This window comes from Fusarium oxysporum, chromosome 11, assembly GCF_000149955.1.
Source record: "Fusarium oxysporum f. sp. lycopersici 4287 chromosome 11, whole genome shotgun sequence".
NCBI classification, from domain to species: Eukaryota; Fungi; Ascomycota; class Sordariomycetes; order Hypocreales; family Nectriaceae; genus Fusarium; species Fusarium oxysporum.
In genome coordinates this window covers 2,063,885-2,086,894 of record NC_030996.1, presented here as the reverse complement: position 1 = coordinate 2,086,894, position 23,010 = coordinate 2,063,885, and the positions used below count along the sequence as shown (strand labels likewise).

General features: G+C 48.9%; 13 protein-coding genes across 14 annotated transcripts; 6 read left to right on the top strand and 7 right to left on the bottom strand.

Moving 5' to 3' along the window:
* Positions 1-24: 24 nt before the first annotated feature.
* FOXG_10154 (uncharacterized protein) lies at positions 25-1,019 on the bottom strand (the record flags this gene model as incomplete). Its single annotated transcript, XM_018389394.1, has 1 exon — positions 25-1,019. One exon carries the CDS (start codon positions 1,017-1,019, stop codon positions 186-188), a length of 834 nt encoding a protein of 277 aa, XP_018247658.1. The 3' UTR covers positions 25-185.
* FOXG_20239 (uncharacterized protein) lies at positions 1,020-2,188 on the bottom strand. Its single transcript, XM_018400501.1, has one exon. The coding sequence runs from the start codon at positions 2,087-2,089 to the stop codon at positions 1,409-1,411; it is 681 nt and encodes a 226-aa protein (XP_018247657.1). The 5' UTR covers positions 2,090-2,188; the 3' UTR covers positions 1,020-1,408.
* A 211-nt stretch (positions 2,189-2,399) lies between these two features.
* Positions 2,400-3,014, bottom strand: FOXG_10153 (uncharacterized protein; the record flags this gene model as incomplete). The annotated part of the gene is made up of 2 exons (XM_018389393.1): positions 2,400-2,942; positions 3,003-3,014. 2 exons carry the CDS (start codon positions 3,012-3,014, stop codon positions 2,400-2,402), a joined length of 555 nt encoding a protein of 184 aa, XP_018247656.1.
* Positions 3,015-3,609: 595 nt separating this feature from the next.
* FOXG_10152 (uncharacterized protein) lies at positions 3,610-4,416 on the bottom strand (the record flags this gene model as incomplete). The annotated part of the gene is made up of 3 exons (XM_018389392.1): positions 3,610-4,015; positions 4,069-4,222; positions 4,275-4,416. 3 exons carry the CDS (start codon positions 4,414-4,416, stop codon positions 3,610-3,612), a joined length of 702 nt encoding a protein of 233 aa, XP_018247655.1.
* Positions 4,417-5,610: 1,194 nt separating this feature from the next.
* On the top strand, positions 5,611-7,038 carry FOXG_10151 (uncharacterized protein; the record flags this gene model as incomplete). Its single annotated transcript, XM_018389391.1, has 2 exons — positions 5,611-6,043; positions 6,146-7,038. 2 exons carry the CDS (start codon positions 5,611-5,613, stop codon positions 7,036-7,038), a joined length of 1,326 nt encoding a protein of 441 aa, XP_018247654.1.
* Positions 7,039-7,270: 232 nt separating this feature from the next.
* FOXG_10150 (MFS transporter, SP family, general alpha glucoside:H+ symporter) lies at positions 7,271-9,488 on the bottom strand. The gene is made up of 6 exons (XM_018389390.1): positions 9,114-9,488; positions 8,753-9,052; positions 8,273-8,698; positions 7,757-8,219; positions 7,527-7,697; positions 7,271-7,469 (listed from the first exon to the last, which is right to left on the bottom strand). The coding sequence occupies exons 1-6, from the start codon at positions 9,327-9,329 to the stop codon at positions 7,405-7,407; spliced, it is 1,641 nt and encodes a 546-aa protein (XP_018247653.1). The 5' UTR covers positions 9,330-9,488; the 3' UTR covers positions 7,271-7,404.
* A 415-nt stretch (positions 9,489-9,903) lies between these two features.
* FOXG_20238 (uncharacterized protein) lies at positions 9,904-10,120 on the top strand (the record flags this gene model as incomplete). The annotated part of the gene is made up of 2 exons (XM_018400500.1): positions 9,904-10,022; positions 10,069-10,120. 2 exons carry the CDS (start codon positions 9,904-9,906, stop codon positions 10,118-10,120), a joined length of 171 nt encoding a protein of 56 aa, XP_018247652.1.
* Positions 10,121-10,432: 312 nt separating this feature from the next.
* On the bottom strand, positions 10,433-12,123 carry FOXG_10149 (uncharacterized protein; the record flags this gene model as incomplete). Its single annotated transcript, XM_018389389.1, has 4 exons — positions 10,433-11,580; positions 11,627-11,806; positions 11,869-11,939; positions 11,969-12,123. The coding sequence occupies 4 exons, from the start codon at positions 12,121-12,123 to the stop codon at positions 10,433-10,435; spliced, it is 1,554 nt and encodes a 517-aa protein (XP_018247651.1).
* Positions 12,124-12,611: 488 nt separating this feature from the next.
* On the top strand, positions 12,612-15,102 carry FOXG_10148 (uncharacterized protein; the record flags this gene model as incomplete). Its single annotated transcript, XM_018389388.1, has 3 exons — positions 12,612-13,237; positions 13,446-14,818; positions 14,879-15,102. 3 exons carry the CDS (start codon positions 12,612-12,614, stop codon positions 15,100-15,102), a joined length of 2,223 nt encoding a protein of 740 aa, XP_018247650.1.
* Positions 14,890-17,558, bottom strand: FOXG_10147 (uncharacterized protein). The gene is made up of 5 exons (XM_018389387.1): positions 17,270-17,558; positions 16,367-17,218; positions 15,693-16,315; positions 15,434-15,637; positions 14,890-15,383 (listed from the first exon to the last, which is right to left on the bottom strand). The coding sequence occupies exons 1-5, from the start codon at positions 17,479-17,481 to the stop codon at positions 15,133-15,135; spliced, it is 2,142 nt and encodes a 713-aa protein (XP_018247649.1). The 5' UTR covers positions 17,482-17,558; the 3' UTR covers positions 14,890-15,132.
* Positions 17,559-17,669: 111 nt separating this feature from the next.
* Positions 17,670-20,608, top strand: FOXG_20237 (D-lactate dehydrogenase (cytochrome)). Of its 2 annotated transcripts, none has more exons than XM_018400499.1 (8): positions 17,670-18,052; positions 18,105-18,297; positions 18,347-18,455; positions 18,505-18,601; positions 18,651-18,685; positions 18,734-19,353; positions 19,407-19,579; positions 19,631-20,608. In XM_018400499.1, the coding sequence occupies exons 1-8, from the start codon at positions 17,756-17,758 to the stop codon at positions 19,670-19,672; spliced, it is 1,566 nt and encodes a 521-aa protein (XP_018247648.1). In that variant the 5' UTR covers positions 17,670-17,755; the 3' UTR covers positions 19,673-20,608. The 2 variants fall into 2 exon arrangements, with proteins under 2 accessions (XP_018247648.1, XP_018247647.1); XM_018400498.1 differs by having other exon boundaries at positions 17,694-18,052; positions 20,398-20,579.
* A 392-nt stretch (positions 20,609-21,000) lies between these two features.
* FOXG_10144 (uncharacterized protein) lies at positions 21,001-21,486 on the top strand (the record flags this gene model as incomplete). Its single annotated transcript, XM_018389386.1, has 1 exon — positions 21,001-21,486. One exon carries the CDS (start codon positions 21,001-21,003, stop codon positions 21,484-21,486), a length of 486 nt encoding a protein of 161 aa, XP_018247646.1.
* Positions 21,487-21,945: 459 nt separating this feature from the next.
* Positions 21,946-22,986, top strand: FOXG_20236 (uncharacterized protein; the record flags this gene model as incomplete). Its single annotated transcript, XM_018400497.1, has 1 exon — positions 21,946-22,986. The coding sequence occupies one exon, from the start codon at positions 21,946-21,948 to the stop codon at positions 22,984-22,986; it is 1,041 nt and encodes a 346-aa protein (XP_018247645.1).
* Positions 22,987-23,010: the final 24 nt, after the last annotated feature.

Here is a 23,010-nt window from a genome sequence, read left to right as displayed (position 1 = left end):
GGAGCGAGCGGGTTGACATGCACCGGCCAGCCCGACCCATTCTATATCCATGCAGATTTAATTGTTATCTCGGGGATATGTTTAGCGTGGCCTTGTGGGAATTAAATCTTTATGGTTCGATTCTTTGATAACTATTTTCCTGAAGGTTCGGACCATAGGATGGGGAGACGCTGTATCAAATTATCTCATACTGGAACAACATCATACTGAGTTCCTGCAACAAAATCTTGCCATGATGTAGTTAAGGCCCTAAAAGGATTACTGTCACGCCACTTCCAATATTCGAGACAAATTGTGCTTGCCAAACTGACATTCGCAAATCCATGACGCTCCTTTCTCTTGAACCAATTCAACGCACGCATCTTGTGCGCTTCATCATAGCATTCACTTGCTATAACCATGCAGGGCCATAAAACAACGCATCCGTCAAGGTCAGTAGCAACATCTTCAGCCGCTTCAAGATGAGTCAGTGCTTCAGATACAATATCTTGTAGCTGCTCTGGCGGCTTGTGGCGGATCCGTCTTTGGAAGTGTATTATTGTGGCGTAGTGCCAGACCGAGGCATAGTGTTGACTGATGAAGTTGACTTTTTCACTGCGGAATTGATTGTGTTGGGTTGTTGGGCTGACTTGTAGATAGATCTGAAGTTCTAGCTGGTCGACCAGAGCGAGATCTTTAATAGCATCTTGTTTCGAGAGCGTATTGATTTGAGATATGATACCGACGAGAGCCTTTGTGACACTGTGATGTTTAGAGACATAGTCCTCGGTGGTCGGGAGTTGAGACACCATATCTGCAAGGTCATGCTGTGTATCAACATCGCCCAACACGACGAGACAAAGACATTGCAGAACCACAACGTGTAATTCAGATCCCAGTTCCAGACCTTGATAGAGTTTCCCCTGTACTATTATCCTCAACGCAGCTTGTATATGAGCTTTCCAGCTACGAGGATGTCCTGTCATGGTATCCTGCATGATACACATCGCAATAGCGGCTAGAATAGAGGTATAGTCCATGTTCTTCGGTTGTGAGATGGACTCTTGTAGATTCTGCAGTGCTACCTGTGCATTCCATGCTGATTGTGTATTCGTCTTGTCGTGCCGTAGGGTATTCAGATTATGCGCGGCAGCAGCACAAGCTCCGTGCAACACTGCAATGTGACTTTTGGAGGTGCCAGTGACGCCCTCGGAAGCTAGGCGCAGATATATCACTCTGTATGGGTTATCCACTGTGTCGATTGGGACCATGTTTCTACACATGTGGACCAGCCAGTGATGGATCAGCTCGGTCTGTTGTCGAGACATGGAAATTGGGTTAAGACTGGTTTGTGGCGGCGGCACTTCATCGAGAGGAGTGCTGTTGAATTGCCAGTAATTCTGTGATGACTGGTTCTCTAGTGAAACTGCTAGAGCAAAAGTCGCATCGTTTTCGACATCGAGCGGAAGGATTCCGAGTTCTGCCCATGACGCTTGTGACTCGAGGTCACAAGAGCTCGGGCCAAAGAACCATTCTGCTGAGAAAAGCTCATCCAGTACCAGATCATCATTTTCATCAATATAATCATGATTCGACCTAGTAGCTTGGTGCCGAATATGGTGACATGTGATGGTGCTTCATTGCTGGACTCTGGTAATGAATGCTGACTTGTACCTATCAACGACTCGTTGGAGTAGGGCGTATGAGCATTCTCTGTTGCGGTTTCCTCCACCAGTCCTTGATTTTCCTGACATTCTCCGGGATCATTTCGGTCCTGCTCTAACGACTCGCAACCAATGTTCTGTCCAATGCTAAACACAGAAAAGGGACCGAACGTCTGTGTCTCATAGCTAGCCTCTGTATAACAGCACTTATTGATCATATCATTCAGGTCGACTGGCGGTATTTCTACGCCGTCCGTATCAAGGTCGATAAGTACTCTGAATGGAGTTTCCTTCTCGTTGCTTTTCCACGTAAGGCGAACTCCATAGCCCTCGCAGATTCGACGTGCTTTAGTGCAGCGGTTGCAGACAGGCTGCGCTTCGTCGCATTTCACTCTGCGGGCCCGACACGTCCAGCAGCCTGTGAATGTCTTGGACTTTTTTCTCATCACAGGAGTTGGTGGTTCTGCAACTGGCTTTGCTGATGACTCGATTTGGGTGTTGCAAAGAGAAGCTGGACAAACTCAATAGTCTTAACCGTCTTGGAGTTGTTGATGGACGAGGCCGGGCAACCGGCTGGTTGATGCGGAGTCCTCTTAGCTGTTATGCTTATCGGCCTCCGCGGACTGCACCTAGCGTAAGATGGGGTAACTTGTCGCTTTTCCCGATATGGAATAAATTCACTGGCTAAAGTTACTCAATTGGTATGCAGTCTTATCATAGCTGCGGCAGTATATATACGTATTGGAAGATCATTGATTACAATTTCCCCGCTGTAAGCGTCTTGGCAGCATTCATCAACGCCGTGCCAGTTGAAGAAACTCTCTCAAGACTCAGACTCATGATCTCAACTACATTACCCCACGGGTCCTGGGTATATATCCCGTTATGTCCCTCAAGTCCAAACCTAGAATAATCAATCCACCCTCCCAATGTCCTTCCACCCTCGTCTAGGATTTTCTTTACCAATATTTCAGGGTTTCTATCCGTCACACAGATATGGAAAACGCCAGCCCTTGTATACTCAAATTCTTCCTCTCGAGGCCTCGGTGGCGGGTCGATGAACTGAAAACATTCGATGCATACGCCGTTGCCAGTTGTAAGGATAGCGAACTTAAGTTCTTGGAGTAATGGAGAGTACGAGACGAAGATTGTCTCAAATGGAGTCGGATCTTTAGCTCTGCTGCAATGCTGGATGTCGCCGATGATCTCGAAGCCGAGAACATTGGTGTACCATTTAATGAGCTCCTCAATATCGGTGCAGGAAATAGCTATATGGTTGATCGGACGGTTTGTGGGTTCCTGGACCAATTTAGCTGTAACTTTCTATACTATGATCGTTTACAAGGCTGGGCCACGTACCAGTTGAGACATCTTTAGCACTAACACAATAGTATGATCGGTTTATGTTGTTGAGCTGCTTCTTAGGAGGTATTTCACCAGGGTAATTGACTTCTCATATTTATGGAACTGTGAACTCCTTTATTTGCATTTCTATCACTACTCGAGGCTACCTGCCTAGCTGTGCGATCAGAAGAAAAGATTGAGCAAATCTTTCGAATTGATCTTTCAAAAAGAGGCAATCTCAAACGACTGGACTCTTCAACAGGTCGGTTACCTGTACAAAGTGCCCGCGGGTGCCGGTGCGGGGTTTGAGGTGACAGCCACACTCCGGAACCCGATGGTATGAAGTCAAGACTCGCTTTAGCTTTCAGAACATATCGCGTTAAAGGGTGCAGTAGATAATATAACAAGAGATGGGGACGAGAAAGAGCTCTCGATAAGTATTAGTCAGGGGTAAAAAAACTCTATATAATATAAAAGACACATTCTAGGCAAGAGATTATCTACCCATATGAATGGGGGCAGACAGAAGATATAAAATTAAGCCAGATATGTAGTTTTTTGAAGATGAATACTTTTAGAAAAAAGAGCTTGAAGTGTGAACTCATAGAGCTATTGAGACTAATTATAGACTTGCGACTAATGCTGTCCCTTTGATCAGCTTCCGGGTCTCCTCCTCACAGAAGATGAACATATCCAGAGCCTCCTTGACCATGCGAGCCGCGTCCGAGTCCTTCTCTATAGCTAGGTCTAACGCCTTGCCACCATCAGCAAATAAGTCCACTTCCAGGTCTTTGCCAGTACATCCTCTCCCTTCACCAAGATGGCAAGTAAGCAATTCTTCTAGTCTTGGCGAAGGAATAGGTACATTATCAGCATAAGGGCTTTGCAGGCTGGCTATCTTGGGAGAAACGGGCAGTGGGGTTTCTCCATGTGTTAGAATCTTGAACTCTTCTAATAGATCCTGGGGAATAGTTGCAGAATGGCAGCCGGGTTCAGCCGAGGCGAGAACTTCTTTGTAGGAGCGAAAGCTGATAGTGTGAGCTCCAATAAACTAGACGTGTATAGAGACAAAGATTCTCACCCAGCATTCTTGATTAAAGGTTGTTCTTTGCCTGTAGCGGCAAACAAGGTCTTGTATGCTTGAACTATTTGAGCGATTCGATGGGAGAACGGGTGCTTTAATGCTGGATCCTGGACATCAGGCCACAGTGCTGGGTTCAAGTGAGTTCGCATTTCTAAATTGGAGCAAGTCAGCCAGAGTATTGTGAACCGAATGATCTCTCTTACCGTTGTAGTATGGGCTGATGTATAAGCAACCCGCCTGGCTGCATGCCACTGCCTGGGCCACGCTAAACACGCCGGTACCCAAGGTCGAAATACCTTCATCTTGAAGAACCTTGGCAGCGTTCAGTCCAGGACCTGTAGCCATGATCTTGATACAATATCTGCTCTTTGGGATCCTAGCCTTTTCAAATTCAGATACGTACAGGCGAGCATGATCCAAAGTCTCTTGGAAATTATATGCAGCTGAAGGGCTCGTCTGAACCAATACGCGACCTTTGATCAGGCTGGCGTTTCTCTTACAGAGATGAACGGCCTGTGACGGTTAAGTTTGAGCGAGTGAATGAAATACGTGTAGTCTTACTAGTCGCGAGCATATGGCAAGAAAGCCCTGGTTCTGAAGCTCGAACACCGTGGTTTTGATCAAATCTGCGTTCGATGCATCCTGGAGAGCTAAAAACAGCCAGGCCGGATTGCAGGTTTGATCATTGGGAGTGATTGGTAGAGATCGTATGAAGTCAGTGCTGAGCGAATCAACGTCAATATTGACAGTGCAGAGTTTTAGTAGCAGATCAATATGAAGGTACACTCCAAGAACTTACTCCTTTGCTCGATTTCATGCAGGAAGGTGTTCTCGATTTGAGGAATCATGATGCTAGAAGTTTGGGATCACGAGTAGTATTAGTATAAGTGGAATTACAAAACCATAAGAGCTTTCTCTCTCTTTCTCAGTTAACTATAAGTTCTTATACTCATATCTTGCCGAGGTTCATCTCTGCCCTAATCTTGGGGACAGTAATTGCCGATTATACAGTAATGCAATGGTCTTTGAGAATCTGACCCAGTGCAACAATACTTGTATAAGCCATGTCAAAGTTCCCAAAAGAGATTAGTTACATATTTGTGGATCTCGCTGTGGACTGCCTGAAAGGGCGAGATGGTGGAGTGGAGTGGAAGCTCTGATTGCGATACTCGATTACAGCCATGAAGAGAAGTCAAGGATAATTGTTACATCACCGTAGAAGAAAAGAATCATAATAACAATTCCATCAAAGGCTCGGTAATTCTTTCCTTTCACGTTCAAACTTCAAAAAGGGACAGGTTTCAAAACACATTGTATGCAAAGGCTAAAGTAACTAATTCCGCGACAGCCGCGGCCATCCACGCAACAGTTCATGAGTAAGACCCAGGTCTGAACTGAGATGTACTATGTCGATATATAAATCTGGTGATAGATATTCTGTAAAGAACATAACATACATAGGAAGTCCAACATCTTCGCAGACATACTTTTCCACTTTCAAATCACCTTTAAATCCCTTGACACGTCACCTTTCAGAAGATGGCAGTATCCACCTCGTCGTCCTCCACGCAGTGGACACACGAACCCGTCGACGTAGCCATCGTAGGCGGGGGCCTCAGTGGCCTTGCGGCTGCTAAAGATCTCGTCGCTGCCGGCAAGTCAGTCCTTGTCCTCGAAGCCCGAGATCGAGTCGGCGGAAAAGTCTACGACGTAGAGGTGAAGGACGGGAATGGCCATAAAGTCGAAGCCGGAGCTGAGTTCGTCTGCAAGAACCACAAGAGGTTGCTTACTCTTGCTAGTGAGCTTGGTATCAAGACGTTCCCGACATATATCGAGGGCAATATGCTCATGTGGATACCTGGTCAGGGTCGTCTACTATACGATCCTGTCAAGGCACAGGGAATGCCGCCACTATCTGAAGAGGACATAACAATTCTGGCTGACATCACAGTGCAGGTCAATGAGATGGCAAGTGAGATCGACGTGCATCAGCCTTGGATGCGCCCAAAAGCTAAGGAATGGGATCGTCTCACGCTGTCGTCATAGCTTGATGGCTTTGCTCGCGATGGTGTAGCGCGAGGAGTGATCGATATGACAAACAGAGCTATCATGTCGGCAGAAGGCGAGGATGTTTCACTGTTGAGCGCTGTGATCAATGTTGCGCGAACTGGAGACCTAGAAACGAAGGGTCGAATGGAGATGTTGACCAACGTCAAGAATGGGTCTCTTGAAGAAAGAATCGAGGGCGGACCACAGAACATCGCTATCAAACTAGCCGAGCGCCTTGGTAGTGACACAGTCCGTGTTCGGGCACCTGCTCGACAGATCCTCCAGAACGACGTTGGATACCTCGTTGTGGGCGATTCATTCCGCGTTGAAGCACAAAAAATCATTATCGCCATCCCCCCAACCCTCGCAGGTCGTATCGTCTATCAACCTCCCCTCCCCGCAGCTCGTGATCAACTTTGCCAGCGCGTCCCAATGGGGTTAATCGGAAAAGTCATCGCAATCTACAAGACCCCCTTCTGGCGGGACCAAGGCCTCAGCGGTGAAGTCGCAAGTCTCGAGGGTGTATCCCAGTCTACATTCGACAGTTCTCCCTCTGATGGAAGCTTTGGCGCTATGATGGGTTTTATAGAAGCCAACGAGATGCGAAGACTCGATGGAGCCTCCGAAGAAGAGATCTTTGCTGCTGTGACAGAAGACTTTGCTAGATACTTTGGTCCCAAGGCGAGGGAGGTCCAGTCCTGGGTTCTTCGGAGGTGGGATAATGAGGAGTTTTCGAGAGGTGGTCATACAGGATTGTTCCCACCGAATGTCTGGACTCAGTTTGGACCTGCGCTGACGAAGCCGGCTAGGGGGGTCTATTTTGCCGGCACGGAAGCGTCCAGCTATTGGGCTGGGTTTATGGAGGGTGCTGTAATTGCTGGTGAAGAGGCAGCTGCAAAGATACTGAGCGCGTCTTGAGAGCACTCTTGAGGCTTCAATTTAAAGAGCTTGAAGAATATACAGCTTACTCTGAGGAATCAATGGCACCTTTTCTTGAGTGTTGAGAAGGGTGATCTTTGTTAATGGGATTCTAAACGAGCTTGTGAGAGCAATGCCATTATGAACACGTACCCATGTATTCGTCATTAGACATCAATTAGAAGGGTAACAAAACAGGGTTAAATAATAAACCAGCCCAGTCTGAATATCTAATTATAAGCATTGCCCTCCACTACAAGGTAGACGGTTAATAAAGACAGGATGTATTGCTGCGTATTCCGATCTTCCCGAAAGTTAACTGCTGCAACGTTTCTTGGCTACTCTTGATATGATGCAACGACTGACTCAATCAATCTGATCAACGGCTGGCCCAACCTTTTCCTGCACATAGTCACTCTCAAGTGCGAATTCTAACAGAGCCATTAGCAAGCTAGTCACAAAAGCGAATTGACAACAGCAGGACTTACGGTCGGCTTTAGTATACTTGAACTTTCTTGCTGGTACACGGTTCTCAAAGAGAATGTCGATTTCACCAAAGGTACGGTCCTTCGTCTCAGGAAGACGGAACCAGCACCAGATAAGGCAAAGTGCATTCGTTCCGGCATAGAAAAGACCTGTTTTCGCACCCCAGCCCCAGCCTAGACTGATTGTTAGCTTCTCTCATAAAGTTATCACCCTCCCTTGCAGATGAACTTACCGGATGCCGAAATCATCCTTGGCGTAACAGAGTTGTTGAAGATGGCAGTAAGGTTATACACAAACCTCCCAATAACGATTGTTTTATACCTAAGCCTTCCCGAAGGAGTCTCAGCCACAATGGGATAGCACACCGGCCCAATGGTGATCATGTTGCAAAGAGTCGACACCACAAAGAGTAGGCCAACCGCGAGATAAGAGTCTTTGCTGGTGGACCATCCGAGAGCTCCGATGGCAATCAGGCAGCAGAACATGAACACGAGGCCGCTCATGTAAATGGTCGCGCGTCCAAATCGAGGGAAAAGAACCCAGCAGATCATGCCGCCGATGATGTAGCATGCTGAGAGAGAGATGTTTAGGTTGAATGACTGGACCTGTGACCAGCCTGCAGCTTGGAGGAAGACGACAACGAAGCCGAGAATGGCGTTTCCGCAGAGGATTTGGGCGGCCCAGACAACGCAGTTCTGTACCTAAGTTAGGGTGAAGTGACAAAATATGTGACAACAGAATCTCTCACAATCTCGGTTCGACGAAGGTTGGTACCCTTGAAGCATTCAATAATAGATGCTCCACCAGTTTCCGCCTTTTCCAAAGCAGTGGTATGCTGTATGTACGCCAAGCTCGCCTCGATCTCTCCTTCTCTATCCCCATCGTCTGAAGCAAGTCGCCGAAGAGATGTCTTAGCGAGCTCAAGTTTACCGCGACGGACGGCGTTCCACGGAGATTCGGGAGCGAAGTACGCCACGCAGAATAGCGGTACTGGCCAGACCCATTGAAGATAGAAGGGCAGCTTCCAGGCCAAATTACCCTCGATGTTTAGGCATGCTCGCACCACGCCTGATGAGATCAAGATACCGAGGCCCCAGCACATGCAGACCCAAGCGGTGACGTATGGACGGAGAATCGTGGGGACGACTTCGCAAGCGTAGGTAGTAGATAAGGTCTGACGCAATGCTAATCAGTCTGTGTTTTGAAACTGGAAGTTCCTTTTACTCACCTGGAAAACACCCCAAGCAACACCGCACAAAGCTTCACCAAATGCCAGAATGGAAAGAGACGGTGCAAAGGCGAGGATGAAGATGGTGCCTACAAGATACGCCATGAACACCATCATTGTAGTCCGAGCGCCGAATTTATCTTGTGCCCATGCGTTGATCAAAAGGCCGGCCAGTTGTCCCACCTGCGACGAGTTCGAGAGGCCGGATTGCCAGGCTGGCGAGATGACCTTTCTGCCCTCTTTAGCGCTGTACTCGCCGAAGTGGTCTTGGAACTGGGTTAGGCCGTAGAAGGATCCTAGCTGTTAGAGTCAGAAGTTAGCAGACTGGCGGAGAGGGCTCATTGCGATTCTAGTTACATACCATGACCAAGTCGTAACCTTCCATTACCAGACTGATTGACAGGACGGAGGCCCAGAGCACAGCCTTTCTGTATTTCTTGAGGGCTTGGCGGATGGTGAGATCTCTGTCCGCAGCGTTTCCATCTTGAGCGCGCTGGATAAGCTCAATGGTGTGAGGGTCACGAAGATCAAGACCCTCCAGCGTGTGCTTATTCACAACGATGTTGTCTGTACCCATGGCTGCGACTTGAAGTGTATAGTGAATAGTTCGCCGATCACTCCTGCTGATTCTCCGTGTTCAATATGAGGGGTCGGCATCTCTCTTATAAGTCAGGTAGCTGTCAACCCCATGGGGAACTGAACTCTAGACTTTGGTCGCTTTGACCCCAAAATACGTAGTGCGGAGAACCACCAAGCCTGGACCGCATTCGACAGACAGTGGCGCCACAACTGTTGAAGAAACAGGGTCTCACAATAGCAGAACCAATTGGCGTCTTTCACAGGCCAAACCTCGTGGCCCATCCCACCGGAAGTCCAACTTGACAAGCCATCCCACCGCGAACTCTATTCCAAGACATTCATCCCACCGGAAACGCGTCTGCTCATGACCTAAATTTGTAGGATAACAAAAGCACATTTATTCAGTTATATCCACAGAGGCGTCACTAACTACCTTGGCTATACTACTTCTGCATGATATTGAGGGATGCTGCAGCCAGCGCCGCCAAATCGAGACCCTCGCCGTCTGATGTCGGGGTAGTTGTCACCATGTCCTGCTCTCTCTGTTGTTTATCTTCCTCAATAGGATATCAATGGAATCCTTATTCCCCCAATTTCTTGTCCATGTCACCTGTGCAGAAGTTCGGAAGCAGGTCAGGTCACAGCGAGTGTCGTACATATCCTTCATGAACAAGCTGGCGAACGTAGGGCCGTAAGACCGTCCAATCATTCGTCCTGACAGAATTGTCTCGTTGAAGCCCTCAAGATGGCCAGCGAGTCCGTTTGGAGGTTGCCAAGAAGCCGCTCTAACGGCTTGCCCAAGCCGCTTACCCACGATCGCGCGGTCACGACTGAGTGCATGGACAATCAGAGGGTCATCGTCTGCTACGCTGTAGCGGCCTTTCGTTTTTGTCTTCCAGGATTTGATCGATGGATGGTTAATAAGCAGCTGCGCCTTGTCGCCTTGGTACTAATATACTGTAGGTATCACTTAAGATCCGAGAAGCTTGACATGCGGCAACAATAGGAATAGATAGAGGTGAATGAAGTAATGATTCGCCATATATAATAATTAAGGGCACCGGCTTAGGCAATTGGGAACATACAAATTCCAATTACGTCCTAATCTTCCTCCAACTTCTCTTTATTCTCAGTCTTGTAATCTTGCGAATCATATGTTGCCAGGCTATCACCGTCAAAAACAGCAACAATAGCTTCGAGACTAGGGCCGTTTGTCTCGATAAAGAACTTCCAAACAATAGCAAACTCAATAGCAAGCCATGCGACATAGACAAAGTAAAACTTCAACGCAAGTGCCTGAAGACCGATAGGGTTGACCATGGTGTTGATAAAGTTACTCGCCTTGCCGAAGAACATGAGAAGGGAGAAACCCTTAGCACGAATGGGATAGGGAAGAATCTCGACAGGGTATGAGTATAGGAGCGCGTTGAAGGCCAAGTTGTAGAAGAAGTAGAAGAGGAAGAGCATTGCGATGACAGCTTTTCCGGCGGCGGTGTTGTGATCTTCGTTGAAGAGACCAGCACAAAGGGTCTGAGACGCGAAAATGCCAAGCATGCCTCCAACAGAAAGGAGGAACTGGGTTCGGCGCTTCATGTAAGCGGTGAGGAATGCGGAAGCAACCGAAGTGAGCCAGTTGAAGATCATGAGGCAGCCGTTGAGAATGTTGCGCTCTCGAGCATCGGTGACGCCAACAGTTTCGAGTACACGAACAAGGTAGTAAGAAACGAGACCGTTGCCCGACCACTGACTGAAGCAGCCAAGACAAACCAGAATAAAGACTCGCTTTCTGTTACCAGGAGAGGTCAAGAGGTCCTTCCAACCTGTTTCATTGCTGACCTCAGCTTCAATGACATTTCGCATCTGGATGAACTCAAGGTTGACAAGTTCGTCGTCCTCATCTCCATTACCATGCCACTTCACCAACAACGCCTTGGCTTCTTCACTGCGGCCATTCGCAATGAGCCATCGAGGACACTCAGGAAGAAGAAAGACGCATGTGATGGGAAGCATAGCTGGGGCAGCCTGCAGAAGAGATGGGATTCTCCACGCCCATTCACTAGGAATGCTAAAGGTCCCAAAGGTCACCCAAGCAGCGAGGATAGCACCGATATACCAAGAGGTCTGATAGAGGGACGTTATGACTTGTCGTTCCTTGGGATGGGCGAGCTCACCGATGAGCATGGGAGCGTAGGCGTTTGCGAAGACGAGACCGAAACCGATGATGAAGCGGGAGATGAGAAACATGGCGACTAAACAGGAGTTAGCTGAGTCACATAGTGATGTGAGGTTACTTACAGTGAACAGAGGCATCTTGGATGTCTGCACCGATGATCATGATTACAGCGCCAACAAAGATACCCATACGTCTTCCCCAGCGGTCACCGACCAAGCTGATGGATGGCGTAGCGACAACACAGCCGAGAGGGAGGATGGCTGACATGATACCAAGAAGCGCACCACGAGGTTGACCAAAGTCTAAGAGCTCTCGTTAGTAACAAGTCCATCCCAGAACAGACCTAGAATATAAGCGCACTTACAGTTATCCCAAGAAGGTACAGCTTGAAGACCAGACATCATACTCGCTCGAATCCCAGAGTGATAGCAGCTGCTAAACAAGTTGGAATGATGAGGAGATACAGCCGGAGAAGATTCTTGTTGTGGTGAAATGGAGGCGCGATCGCAACAAGTTCCTGAATCCTCTGGTCAAGATCGAGGATCTGCTCGTCAACCACATGGCCTGCATTCTCCGCCATAGCGACATCCGCTTTGCCTTCAAGACTATTCTTGCCCATTTTGAGATCCGGATGAACACAACAGTAGAAGGGTGGTGTTGGGAGAGGAATAGAGATGCTCGTGTACTGCTACATGCAATGTCTTGACCTCTAATATACTGACCGTTACAACAGTATGGGTCTTATCCCCCTGGAGTAGCATTGCAGTGCGGGGATCCCCGAGAAAAGTCTGCCTGACTCAACGACCCCACGGGGCTGGAAACAGCATGGAGTCATCTCCAGAAGCTCGGAGACGAATGTTTAGCGATATACGAGTTTTCGGGCCATACCCGTTGTTGCAAGACTCGTGCAACGGATGCTCCCCGTGCGTGAATACCCCTCATACTCTCATAGCAGTTGCACCGAAATTTACTGCCTACTAGCCCAATCCTAATTGTACCAAGCTTATTAGCAGTCCGAGCTCTACTGACCTTATTCCCTTTTATTACTTGTGTCCAAGTCTTACCAATCCCAGTCGCACCTAACCGACTGTAGGGCAATAATCCATCATGGCAGCCTCACAAACCGCCATCGAGCTCATTTCGCAGCTCACGGTTGAAGAAAAAGTCAGTCTTCTATCAGCCGTTGACTGGTGGCGCACACCAACCATCAAGCGAGATGATGTCTTTATTCCTCATATCAAAACGTCCGATGGTCCTAATGGTGCTCGTGGCGAGAGCTACGTAAGCGGTATCACAGCAGCTTGCTTTCCTTGCTCAACCGCCATTGGCGCAACATTCGATTCAGAACAAGCATATCGTCTTGGCAAAGAGATCGCAAAAGAGACCAAGACAAAATCCGCGAATGTTCTTCTCGCACCGACCATGAACATCATCAGATCTCCGCTCGGTGGGAGAAACTACGAGACTTACTCTGAGGATCCGTACCTCATTGGAACTTTGGCATCGGCGTTTGTTCGCGGCTGTCAGAGCGAAGGCATTGCAGCTACGCCGAAGCATTTCGTCGCCAACGATTCTGAGAAGTCAAGGACGGAGATGACGTCGAACATTGATCGTCAGACCTTGCGCGAGATTTACATGCTTCCCTTCCAGCTGGTGATGCGTGACTCAGATCCCTGGTGTTTCATGACTTCATACAACCGCCTCAACGGGGAGTACAGTGCAGAAGATCACTGGTTACTCGAAGAGGTCCTTCGCAAAGAATGGAGATTCTCAGGTCTTGTGGTTTCAGATTGGATGAGGACATACTCAACAGCTCAAGCACTCAACTCTGGTCTGGATCTTGAAATGCCAGGCCCGACGAGATGGCGTGGCCAGAAGCTTCTGAAGGAGATTGAAGCTGGCAACGTTTACCACTAAGAATTTTGATAAGAGTGTTGGTAGGGTTATTGAGCTTGCGAGAAAGACTGGTCGTTTTGAGGATCCTGTCGAGAAGCCGGAGCGTTCAGTGAAAGACCCAGAGCGTCTTGAGTTCATCACCTCCATCGCAGCAGACGGAATGGTTTTGCTCAAGAACGACAACAACATCTTACCGCTGCCCTCAAATGCTTCAGTTGCTGTTATAGGTCACCATGCTCTTCACCCAAGCATCGGCGGCGGAGGCAGCGCTAAGGTCTTGGCTCAGCACATCATCTCACCTCTCGAAGGCCCCAAAGCGCAAGGTGCCAACTGCCGTCATGCACCGGGCGTACCGGTCTTTGGGGCGCTACCCCACGCAGAACCAGAGACTATCTCGCCTGTACAGCTCCGCTGGTTTAACAGCTTAGTAGTCGGTGAGAACCTTGCCCATGAACAGACGATCACGCTCCCTGAGTACATGATCAAGGAGGCCTGGCCTACGTATCTCGAGAAGGAGTACTGCACTAATATGTCTTTTACTCTACGCCCAACAACAAGCGGGAGTCATGTATTCTCTGTCATCACTACCGGAAAGGCAGATGTGTTGGTTAATGGAGATAACGTTTTCCATCGTCAACAGGAGCCAGTCCTTCTTCCAGAGTCCTTCTACTTTTACAAAGCCAAGATTGAGCGACGCTTTACTCTTGATATGACTGCTGGTCAGGAATACAAGATCGAGTTGCACTCTTGGGCGACTGATCCCGAGGTTCTCTCCGAGATTGGCGGGACAATGTTTCAGGGCACTAGTCTTCGCTTCATGGAGCACGTCGATATCCCTGGTGCTATTCAACACGCTGCAGAGATCGCTGCATCTTCTGATGTTGCGGTAGTCTTTGTTGGCACGACGAATGAACTTGAGTCTGAAGGCTATGATCGCGATACAATGGACTTGACATCTGATCAGTACGACCTGATCAACGCAGTAGTGGCTCGCAATCCTCTTACAGTGGTCGTCAATCTCTCAGGATCTCCCGTCACGGTATCTCCCTTCATCGATCAAGTTTCGTGCTTTCTCCAAGCTTGGTTCGCAGGTCAAGAATGCGGCCACGCCATCGCTCGCGTTCTCCTCGGACACGTCAATCCAATGTCATGGCCGAAGAGAAAAGAGGATAACCCAGCTTATGGAAATTTCCCCTGCGATGATAATCTCGAGCTCAACTATGAGGAGCGCCTCAAGGTCGGGTACCGCTTCTATGATGATGAGACTGCGCCAAAGCCTCAGTTTCACTTTGGAGAAGGGCTTTCTTACACGACGTTTGAGTTAACTGGACAAGAAAATACGAGCTCGCGCTTTGATAGTACTGAGACAGCCGAGACTTCACTCGTGACGGAGGTCAAGAACACGGGGGTGAGGGATGGTAAGCAAGTGGTCCAATTGTATGTGACTCCCCTGCCATGCGACGGGAATCCACGACCAGTCAAGGATCTCCGATCGTACTGCAAAGTGTTCGTCTCTGCTGGGCAAACAGAAGAGGTTACGTTCAACCTGGACAAGTACGCGTTTAGCTACTTTGATACCGCGGTGGACAAGTGGAAGATGCCACAAGGGGAGTTTCGTCTACATATTTGCTTCAGTTCCGCGGAGACACTCCAGACTGTCAGCGTTACAAACCCGGAGACACGATATTGGACAGGGCTGTGAGACGGCTGACTTGGGACATTGTTGGAATGGTTAAGCTGGCCAACTAGGTAGGGGGAATATAAACTCATCCCCGAATCCAAGACCGCCGTATGTAGGCATTCCACCGTCGAGACTCCAGTCCCAGTTATCTTGGAACAATGATGCCATGAAGTCGACCTGTTCCGTCTGACCTTCCGCCGTATCAGGAGGGACTTCATCTATGCGTTCCTCCGGGCGGCCTTCGATGCTAACTGAGGGTCTGCGAGACGGTGCACGCGACGACATTGCAGAGTTGCGGATTGCTGGAGAAACGTTAGCGGGTTCTGGTCTTGTAGGTGCATGCTTAACATACAGAAATATGCGGAACGTGCTTGGTCTTTCAGAAGTAGTAGATGCTCCAAATAACCTCTCGCCCGGGCATTCTCCCTGCCGATAGCTCGTAGAAGCACCGTCGTGTTCTCCCACGTCGCATCGAGCTGCTGCTGGTTAAAGTGTTTGCTTCCTCCGGCCTGAGCACACTCGGCGAGGATGATTATGCCGCCGCATGTCATGAGATCTTTAAGAAACATGTCAGCTGTCATCGTATGGGAACTGATTGAGTGAGGGCTTACAGAATAGACTGAACCACCATGCTCCAGTCGCCTCTACTTCCCTTGCAGCCAGCAGAGACGCTGATAGCTCGTACGCCACCTGGACGCATGTCGTCGCACACTGAGCTTGGAATGCTCCCTGCAAAGTATTCGCCTCTGTTCCAGTTTCATCCAAGCCAGAGCCTGTAACTCGTCGTTGTCGTGAACGTCTCGCAGCAGCGCAGAATGCACTAAAGCTTGGCCTGTACAGCAAAATCCTAAGATGGAGAAACCGTGCGTGTAATACATTTCTCTGCCGCTTCAAAACATGGTCTCTAGCTCCTTGTTGTCTCATCGTGTCATTGCCCCACCATGTTAAATCATCGACCAAGGAATTCCGGAAATCTTCTAGAAGCCCGTCTAGTCGAACGAGGGCGCTGAAGTCGGAAGATGAGCTTGGCCAGTAGATTGACGAGAGAATTTTGCCGAGGATCTTGGCAAGTCGGATGTTCTCTACCACAAAAAGGTTCTGTGATACTGTTCCTTCCGGTTGGACGCATGAGGTGGAATTGGGACATATGAACTCGTCGTCGACTGCGGCGGGTACGAGAACATCGTCTGTCATTTGGAGAACTGGAGGCCTTCCCAGAGTCATGCAAACTGTCCTAAATATTGTCAGTAAATATTTAGTACCCTACCTCATGGAAGTGACTTACATCTCCATCTGCAAACATCCATACCAGACTCTTCGACGCACTTCATTCTCCATAACAGATCGCTGATCAGCATGCCTCTCTGTATGTAACCCCAGCCCAACAGCTATCCGACAAGCAAGGCCGATGATATTATAGCATCTAATAGGATACTCGCTCGAAAGCGCATAGTGGCCTGCCAGCAGCAACGCCTGCACATGCGACAAGTCACCTTTATCAAGGATATCCATCTGCAACAAGCTCCTCATCCTAGAGCTAAACATCGCCGAAGCAGATTCTTTTTCCGGCAAATCTGAAAACTCGCATCCCAGAGCGAACATCGCGTTCAAAACGCAGAAGAAGGAAGTTTCAGGACACTGATCTCCTCCCACGCCAATATCACCAGCTTGACCCATGTCCGCCCCCGGATAGCCAGTCGACGTCCATAACGCCTCATACCGTTTCCTAAACCAAGTCGAATGGCACCAAGGATAGAAAATATGCACACTATCAAAGTACAAGTCCAGAAACTTGTCAGCTACTTGCCGCGGCGGTAAAGCAAACTCAGCTGTTAGCAGTGACGTTGCGGAACTCCGGCCCCGATTCCGAAGTGGAGCCGCTGGCTGGTGACGATCGGGATGGGGAACCTCTCGGAGAAGGGAGTGCACCGAGGATTGACCGAAGAATTCATCCTCTTGACGGTTGAGAGTGAGTGTCGTAGCTCCCATTGTGCTTACGGGGCTTGGGCCGTTTGTAGTGGTGTGAATTGTACCGGGTCTGTCTCTGGGGCTTTTGGGGGTGAGTTCTGCATCTTGGCGTAGCTGGTCGATTACCAATTGCATGTCCTGCACCTGTTTCTGCAGTGAAGCGATGTACCTAAAAAACCATCAGCAATGAAACAGTATCTCAATTAGATGAAGGACTTACTCTTGCTCACTAAGCTGCTTTGCAGTCCCAGCAATAACAGTGTAAACGCATCGCGCAGACGGTTCCCCTCGTTTTCTGCAGGGATTACACACAGGCTTCGACCCATCGCACTTGATCTTGCGTTCCCGACAGGTATCACATGCCAATGCGACCCTCTTTCGTTTGGTTGGACGGGCCACTGCTTCTCCTTCCTGTGCTTGCGGAATGTCCATTGCGAAGAAAAGAGCGGGGGAATTGATGAAGCCGAGATTGAGAGGAGGGTCTGCCTTTTTCACGGGCTGTACCCGGTGCTTTTCGGGTGAAAGTGTATGGGAACGGGAAATATCCGTGAGACGCTATCCACATTTGGGTTAGAGGGAGAGTCTACCCGGGAGTTATAATCGGCTCATGGCGCTTTTATGATCATGGTCCCAGAACGCTATGAACGGATTGATGCATGATTGATAGTATTGATCATACTTACCATTTCCCTTTCTCCAATTTATCATGCTCAAGACATCATATCGTGCCCTGCCGGGGTATTTGAGAAGACCTGTGTCGCAATGTTCAGTGGGGCTAGCAGCAACCCGCCCTTTTCACTCAACTCGTACCAGCAATAACCACAGATCACAGTCCAACGGTCAAAGCCGGACACAAGAGCAGCGGAAGAACCCGCTGCTTCTTGCCTCGGCATTATCTGCAACGGCAACTACCATTGGAGGAACATTACTGTACACGATAGTCAACCACGAGAAGAAGAACGATGACGAGTCTCAGTATGCGAGTCGAGCTGAGATGGAACTGGTAAGACGAGGGCAACAGCAGTAACCAAAACGAAACTAATTCATGCACAAAGGCTGTCGAAGAGATAAGGAAAGCACTCGGTGAAGACGCTGTCAGTATAGAAGATGAGATACTTCATTCTCACGGTTACTCCGACTGGTCAACGATAAATATCGACCGGTTACCAGTCGCAGTCACGTTTCCCAAGACGACGGAGGAGGTTGCTACTATTGCGAAGATATGTCATAAGAGACGCGTACCGATGAGTGAGTCCGCACCGAAGACGTCATAGAGCTGAAGAGTTAACAGCCCAAGTTCCCTATTCTGGAGGTTCAAGCGTTGAGGGCCATTTCTCAGCACCCTTTGGCGGTGTGAGTGTTGACTTTGTGAACATGAACCAGATTCTTGAGATGCACAGCGACGAGTAAGTTGCTTTACATGAAAGATCTTCTGTGTTGGCGCTAAATACCTAGCCTGAATGTTGTCGTTCAGCCATCTGTGCCATGGATGGATCTGAACGAGAGGATTAAAGATACCGGTCTATTCTTCCCCATCGATCCAGGCCCGTCCGTAAGTTGTGCCACCATCAGGAAGAGACTTACACTGACCTCCTTCGAAGGCCCAAATTGGTGGCATGGTCGGAACAAACTGCAGGTCAGTACACCTAACTGAGAAAAGCCCCCAGGTCTAACGGTCTATTAGTGGGACGAATGCTGTCAAGTACGGTACCATGAGAGACTGGGTAGTTAACCTCACAGTGGTATTAAGTGACGGCACAATCCTTAAAACCCGGCGAAGGCCAAGGAAGTCATCAGCGGGCTACAACCTCAACTCGTTATTTGTAGGATCAGAAGGCACCTTGGGATTCGTCACTGAAGCAACCTTGAAGCTAGCTCCCATCCCTGAACATACAGGTATTGCGGTAGTCACATTTCCCTCAGTCAAAGCTGCCGCAACCATGGCCATTGAGGTCATCCGTCGAGGCGTACCAATCAGCGCCGTCGAGATACTCGATGAAGTCCTTATGAGTGTTATCAACAGAATGGGCGCAACATCAAGAAAGTGGAATGAAGTGCCAACGCTGTTCTTCAAGTTCAGTGGTAGTGATGCTATAGTCAAGGATAGCATTGCACAGGTTCAGAGTATATCGAAGAAGCATCATGCAAATGGCTTCCAATACGAGAGTGATCCGGAAAAGCAGAAGGCTCTGTGGTCAGCTCGGAAAGAGGCGTTGTGGAGCATGATGGCACTACGTGAGACAGATGGACATGTTTGGTCTACGGATGTCGCTGTCCCTCTATCCCGAGTGTCCGAGCTCATAGGTCAGTTCGCCTGCTCAGTAATTCCCTTTATGGACATCACTCACCTTTCACAGACATATCCAAGAAAGAACTTGTCGAGCTGGGTTTATTTGGTAGTATTCTGGGGCACATAGGCGACGGCAACTTCCACGAGACAATCCTATTCGATGAAAAGCAGCGCAAAGAGGTCGAGGACTGCGTTCACAAAATGGTCTCAAGAGCCATTGAGATGGAGGGAACATGCACGGTAAGCAATGCGACCTAACTGTAAACGGACATATCTAACAATGATGCCTAGGGTCAGGGTTCAAATCCACGACACTCCACGACACATTTGTGAATATGGCGTGGATATGGATGCTGACTAATAATTTCGATGTGGAATGGGTGGAAATGGATCCATTATGGAAATGGATCCATATTGTGGAATTCGTGGAATGGAAACCTACTTCGTCCAACAATGGTAATTAATGGGTCCCGCCCGCCCTCGGTGACGTCAATGTTTTTGTCATTGGTCCATTAAAATCCGCCGTTGCTTGACGCAAAGGCAACACACCCACCGACGTTCCTGTTTCTTGTTATGCTGGATATTCGTAGCCGAACCGATATACCTATAGACGCGCCTTGCCGTCTCTCTCCGTCAAGATCCAGCTTTTGTAGAGCTGAAAGAGCCGTTGATTGTCCTCTTCTGTTCGTTCTGGAACGGATGTGGTTGACTTGGTAGGATGGGGAGTGGCCATTTCGATTTGGGGTAGTAACGCGAGTAACAGTGAAGCCCCCAGAATGGACTCATTGTGTACGGAGGAAAATGGGGTGGCAAATCGATGTTGTGTTGTTGTGGGTGATAGAAAGTACTTAGGATATGCGGGATTTCACAAGGAAATCAAGGTATTTTCGAACCCCACCTAAAATATTCCACGATTTCCACATGTGGAACATGTGGAAGGGGCTTCGTGGCGTGGATATGGAAATGCTGAAGCCCACGTGGAATGGAATGGAATGGATATGGATCCACATTATGGATCCATATGTGGATTTCGTGGTATGGATTTGAACCCTGCCTAGGGTGAGCATGGTGTTGGACTTGGAAAGAAGGAATTCCTTCGGGAGGAAGTGGGCGATGTGCCGATTCACGTCATGAGGGCTATCAAAACAAGTCTGGATCCGCTTTGGTTGATGAACCCAGGAAAGATCTTCGATCGCAGAGACTAGATGGCTCGATAATAGACAACCCCATTATGATCTGATCTATGTGCTGCGGATAATCGGCGACACAATAAGCGGCCATGCCGGCCGTATGACAAAAATCATGTCTCAGCCATAAGCGGCGAGAGTAAGCGGCGTTACCGATGGCCATCTGATAACCTTTTTTGTTACATTTTCCTTTTCCAGCGAACCTTTGTGTTGCATCGCTCACGGTGACCCCTCAATTCGGACGGGCCGCAGCGGGTAAAGTAAAATTATTCTCCGTAGTGTTTATCTACTCCTTCCAATCAGCTACGCCGAGTCGTATCAATAGATTATAGGAAGACACGCAAACTTGGCTATATAATTTCAAAAACTCCCTCGTATTTTATCGATTCAGACCAAACATCAGAGCCTATTTCATCAACTATTCTACACCAGACATCCATTCTTAGCGACATATCCAACATTACACTACCGGCAATGGTTTCTCTACGCGACATCGGCCTTCTGCTCCTCGCAGCCCCAATCGCCATGGCAGCACCAAAAGCTCCCTCCGAAGTAACCATCAAAACCCTTCCTTTCTCCAAACCAGAGGACACTTCCAAAGCACCTTCAACCTCAGCCGTCGCCTCACCCGCCTCAGACGTCTCCCAAAAGGCCGCATGCCAACTCCCCCTCCGCTTCACCAACTTCGCCCTCTACTCTGACACAGGCTGCAAAAATGTTATCTTCGACCCCTTCATGCTCACCTGGGATCCGTGCAAGGGCTACCAGTGGACGAACGCGCTGGCGAATGGTGTTATTTTCCAGAGCATGAGATGGACTGGGGGGAGTAATGCGCAGGACTTTTATGCTTGTCAGCAGGGGTTTTCGTGTAATGCGAATGTTGCGAGAATTTCACAGAGCACGAATGTTTGTTCATCTGGCGGAGGGTTGCACTTTGATAAACTTGCTGTTAACCCTTAGATGCTGATGGCGATAAGAAGGTGTTGCTGGCCGGTATGAGAGTGGGCTTCAACAGTGCAAATGCATTCCTTTACAGCAACAGACCAATTAGGTGCTGGAGATCTGACCCACTCTCGCAAATTCTTGCCCAGTATACTCGCCGGCCAATCATCCGAGACTTTTCATCACTTCAGTTCTGCTTTGTCATTCGGACGAGTGTCGGACGAACGTCGACAAGAACTTTGAGTTGATATCATATTACAGCTAATAGACCAATAATATGACAAATTGTTCCGAGCCGTCCTATCGTATTCGTACATTTTCGACGTATATTACTACACAAAGCCGTCGTTGGAGCAGCTGAGATTATACATTGCATATTCAAGCAATCACTTTACAGGGCTTGCTTACTCTATTCTTGTTCTTTTAGCTTTATCAGCCTTCCACCTCATATCTTCATACCTGTGCAATCCTTACAGCATGTCTCATACTTTCGAGCCCAATGTCGCCGCTGTCCTCTCCGTCAAACAGGGTCAACTAACCATCCAACAACGCCCTGTCCCAGCCCCCAAAGAAGGCGAACTACTGGTACGCAACGCCGTCGTCGCTGCAAACCCTTCGGACTGGAAATTCCAAACCCTAGGCCTCTCTACCAACTTCCCAGCCATACTTGGCAGTGACCTCGGCGGTGTCGTTGTATCCGTTGGTTCCGGTGTAACACGCTTCAAAACCGGCGATCGCGTCATCGGCTTTGCACTAGGTGTTATAAGCGAAAACATCGAAAAGGCAGCGTTTCAGGCCTATACTCTTCTCGATGAGGTGGCCACGACTCACTTACCTGACAACATCAGCTTTGATGAGGGTTCTGTACTTCCCGTTGGTATGCTCACTGCGGCTATCGCGCTGTTCGATGGCCTCGGATTGCCAATGCGCGAGAGGATTGTTGATGAGGATGGAGCTATTCTGGTGTGGAGTGGTGCTTCGGCCGTTGGGGTTTCGGCAGTGCAGATAGCACACGCGCTGGGATGGACGGTCTACGCAACGGCAAGTCCAAAGCATGACGAATGGCTCAAGACATTAGGTGCAGCAGAGGCATGGGACTATCGTGACCCACAAGTCGCGCAGAAGATAGCAGAAGCCTTGAAAGCTTCCGGAACAAAGATCCGCGGCGTAATTGATGCCAGAGCTGAAGGCAGCTCCTTTGATTCGGTTGTGGAGATACTCAACGCAGCTGATCTAACACCAGGATGCAAAGTTACTGCGCTGATGCCGTGGCCGGAAGAAACGTCGCTGCCAGCTGGGATTGAAGGACACCATACCAACTGCGTGGGGTTCACAGTCAACTATCCAGACATCGCAACCTGGGTTTTCGGCGGCTGGTTGTCCAAGGCACTCAAAGACGGGAGGATCAAGCCTGCGCCGAGGGTTCGTGTTATCGAAGGCGGATTGGAAGCGACACAGGAGATGCTGAATCTTCTCAGAGCTGGGGCAAGCGGTGAGAAGTTTGTGTTGAAAGTTTAGATCGTCCACTGTCACAGTAACAAA